The 3,665-nt window shown below is 39.6% G+C and overlaps 1 protein-coding gene across 1 annotated transcript; it reads left to right on the top strand.

Annotated features, from left to right (window-relative positions):
• Positions 1 to 264: 264 nt before the first annotated feature.
• Positions 265 to 2,787, top strand: LOC143817910 (putative gastrointestinal growth factor xP1). Its single transcript, XM_077299381.1, has 3 exons — positions 265 to 462; positions 1,651 to 1,797; positions 2,200 to 2,787. The coding sequence occupies exons 1-3, from the start codon at positions 381 to 383 to the stop codon at positions 2,211 to 2,213; spliced, it is 243 nt and encodes an 80-aa protein (XP_077155496.1). The 5' UTR covers positions 265 to 380; the 3' UTR covers positions 2,214 to 2,787.
• Positions 2,788 to 3,665: the final 878 nt, after the last annotated feature.

Below are 3,665 nucleotides of genomic sequence, written 5' to 3'. Positions count from 1 at the left end.
ATGCACCAATGGAGACAAGAAAGCTTTTGTCGTCTGCGTCTGTAGATATGGACTCTCAGGTCTTTTCCACGTTTACGGTATCAAATTTTGGGCTGCGTCAGAATCACATGAATTTTCTTTCCAAAATAATATTGAAATTGGCAAATATTTACTCCAGATTAGAAGGAGAAGATCATGACTCATTTGATCTGCCCCGTGCCAAAACAAAGGCCAATCACACGAGACCATTTTGTTACTCAACCTTTGGAGAGACCCACCCTAAGAGACATAACCTAAGAATACACAGCAAACAACTAAGAATATAAAGTTACTTCCCGTAAGACTCGTCCATTCTACACTCCAATCCAACTATTGGGCAACTCCACGTGAAGAGACCAACCATGAACTACAAAGTGTTTTGCTTATTTGCCATCGCCCTCATCGTTGGGTCTTCCATGTCTGTAAATGGGCAGAATGGGCCAAGTAAGTCACATTCTTTTTTTCTTATATCAGTATATTATATATGTATGTTCTACCCCCTGTTAGAGTGTTCCCCAGATTTGATAAAATGAGTACTTAATTTGGTTTACGAGTAAATCAGTGTAAAAGTACTTAATTAGGAAATACTGGGTTACTGGAAAGGTGGGAGCCCGATCCTATCTATTATCTCCGTAAAGAGTGAAGAGCAGCTACAAAGAGCATCTTTAGTCTGGAGGACCTGGAACATTATATTTTGAACCTATTGATTTTTATAGGTAAAGTGCAATTCTTCATTTCTCCTGCGGTTGCGCTGTGGGCAAACTGAACAGGTTCTTGAAAAGATTGAGGCTGTTGATGTTGTCTTTGCGTATACTTATGGTACCAAGTAGGCCTCTATCATCATGACTTGCGTAACCTAAGGACTAAAACAAGTATTTCATCTGGTTTACTAGTAAATCCATTTGAAAGTACTTTATTATGAGATATTGGGTTACTGGAAAGGTGGGAGCCCGATCTTATCTATTAGCTCAGGGAAGATTAAAGAGGAGCTACAAAGAGCATCTTTTAGTCTGGAGGACCTGGAACATTATATTTTGAACCTATTGATTTTTATAGGTAAAGTGCAATTCTTCATTTCTCCTGCGGTTGCGCTGTGGGCAAACTGAACAGTTTCTACTAGGTTCTCTAAAAGATTGAGGCTGTTGATGTTGTCTTTGCATGTATTCACGGTACCAAGTAGGCCTCTAACATCACGACTTGCATCACCTAAGGCCTACTCAGTTCCTTGGGAGGAGCATGTCATGCATTCCTTTGTGTTAGCGTGCATCTTGATGTCAGAGGCTTTCTCGGTGCAGATTGAAGATGCCCTAAGACGGCGTTGCGTGCTGGATGAAAAAAAAAAGAGGTTAAATGGAGTGGACAACCAGATGTCCACTGCGGCATTTGGAAGATGGGTATAATTTTTGTTTCCCAAAGCTCTGCAAATCAGAAAAACAGCGGCAGGTCAGGTGCCACTTTGATGATTTTGCATGAAGGGGATCATGCAAAATTCGGGTCCAGGATAATGCAATTTTTTTCATATTTGAGGCAAATTCAAATCACTTCAAACTGATTTTCTCAACCTTATGTACAGCCTTTACAGCGGCAGCCTGACTCTGAGCTTACTTTATATGATTATTTGCTCATTTCTAGGTGAAGATGAATGCTCTTTTGACGCAACTTTAAGAGAAAATTGTGGAGATCCCGGCATCACGGAACAACAATGTACGGAGAGGAATTGCTGTTATAACGCTAATGACCCATATGCCGCTTGGTGCTTCTATCCTCGCAAAGTTGATGGTAAGACTTAAATACTTGTACAGTCTCAAAACAATGTCCCATGGTCTCAATGTACCAAGATGTCAACTGTGGTCAACTTAGAGCAGGTGCGTAAGAATAAAAAATGGGAAAACGTCGCCAAATTTGTCTGCAGGTTGTGTCTGTTACTACAGCTCACTCTTATTCATTTCAATGAGACGACCAGACAAACCAACGGACAAGAATTGGTTTTGGGTGGGAAAAAGCAGATTGTGTTTATTCGTTTATAATAATTTAAGATATCAAAATAAAAAGGTTACTTTTAAGTGGTGGAATTGCCCCACAAACGGGTTTTGGGGCATTAAGTTTTGGGATTTTTGCTTTAGTTAAGTTTCCAGTGCCCTCGTTTAATGTTAATTATTAATGATTCCTTTTCTTCTATAGAATGCGAGTTTTAATCAGATTTTGATGGACAACTCTGTCAGTGGAAGAAACGCAAAGACACGATTGTCATCATGGTTCATATCTACGTAGACGGAATAATCGGAGAACTATCTCTGCCTCGATCAGACTTCACATCATAAATGACTTTCCCTCTTTCTAAATGTATTACAGCCTGGCTCTTATGTAAAGTAATAAAGATCCAACTGGAAATGTAGACGCGTTTCGCTATTTTTTCTAATTGGCGTCCAAGGACCTTCGACACTACTTCACTACTTTCAGGGTCTTCAGCCTAAAGACTCTTCAAGTTTAACAAGAACATTTTGTCCTTCTTATACATTTTCCCATTAATTTTCATGCAGAAAAACACAGTGTTTTACAGAAACAGCAAGAAAAATTAGATTCCTGAAATCTCATTCACATGGTTAATTTTTTTCCTTTATTTTTTTGGGCTTGGGGTGCATTTTTAAAAAGAGCCGTATGGCAACATTTGCCGCAAATTTTCCAAGACTGAGATCAAAATGACTTAAAATTAAAAAAAAAACATCAAAACCACATAAGGAACTACATTAAAAAATGCCCTGTAAACTCTGCCGTGTTTTTGCGTTTTTTTATGCAGAAAAAATGCTTAAGAAAAGCTACTTGTACAGTGAAAAAGAAAAACCTTGACCTCATCCTCACTGGCCAGTACAGATTAAGAGGCTGCAGAGAGTCCTGATCAATAATGTTCTCCTAGACGCTACTGTACGCTCAGAACAGGGTTAGCAATTTTGTAAGAACTAAAGTATGTGCCCCCTCCACATCCCACCTCTAAGAGCTGACCTCCCATTCTACATCCACATACATTAATATGGAGTCGGCCCCTATACAGATATAACGGTTCCCGCTCTTCTAGGAAGACATTCTGCAAGATGTTGGAGACGTTTGTAGGGACTTTTGCTCGTTAATCCAGAAGATCATTTGTGAGGTCAGACCCTGATGTTTTGAGAAAGTCTCAGCTCACAATTTCCAGTCTACTTCATCCCAAAGGTGTTGGATGGGGTTGAGGTCCAAACTCTGTTCGGCCGGTCATGTTCTTCCACCAAACTGAAGAAGGGAGTGAAAAAATGTCATGAACGGACTTGTTACCCCGATGACTCCTATTACAGGACCTCGCTGATATCAGTGAGCTCCACACCACTGTCCGTCCTGTCTCAAAAAAATACTTAAAACGTACTGCCGAACATAAAATAAGTTGCAGCTTTCAACCCTAATGTTAGAATCTTATGTCTGTTTATTAATGGGGAAAATGGACTAGTCTCAACCTAGCTAAAGTTTAATAAATCATTCCTTCAAGGAAACATGGATGCTCACTGGTCTACTGTCAAAGATCTCACGGGAGGGAAATATTGGGATAATGAAAAATACCAATCATACAAATATACAACCTTAAACAATAGAGGTATGCAATGGGGTTGATGGTGGATGAT

The sequence above is a fragment of the Ranitomeya variabilis genome, chromosome 3 (assembly GCF_051348905.1).
Source record: "Ranitomeya variabilis isolate aRanVar5 chromosome 3, aRanVar5.hap1, whole genome shotgun sequence".
Taxonomy (NCBI): Eukaryota; Metazoa; Chordata; class Amphibia; order Anura; family Dendrobatidae; genus Ranitomeya; species Ranitomeya variabilis.
Note: the sequence above shows the minus strand (reverse complement) of the source record. Positions and strands in the feature narration are given on the sequence as shown.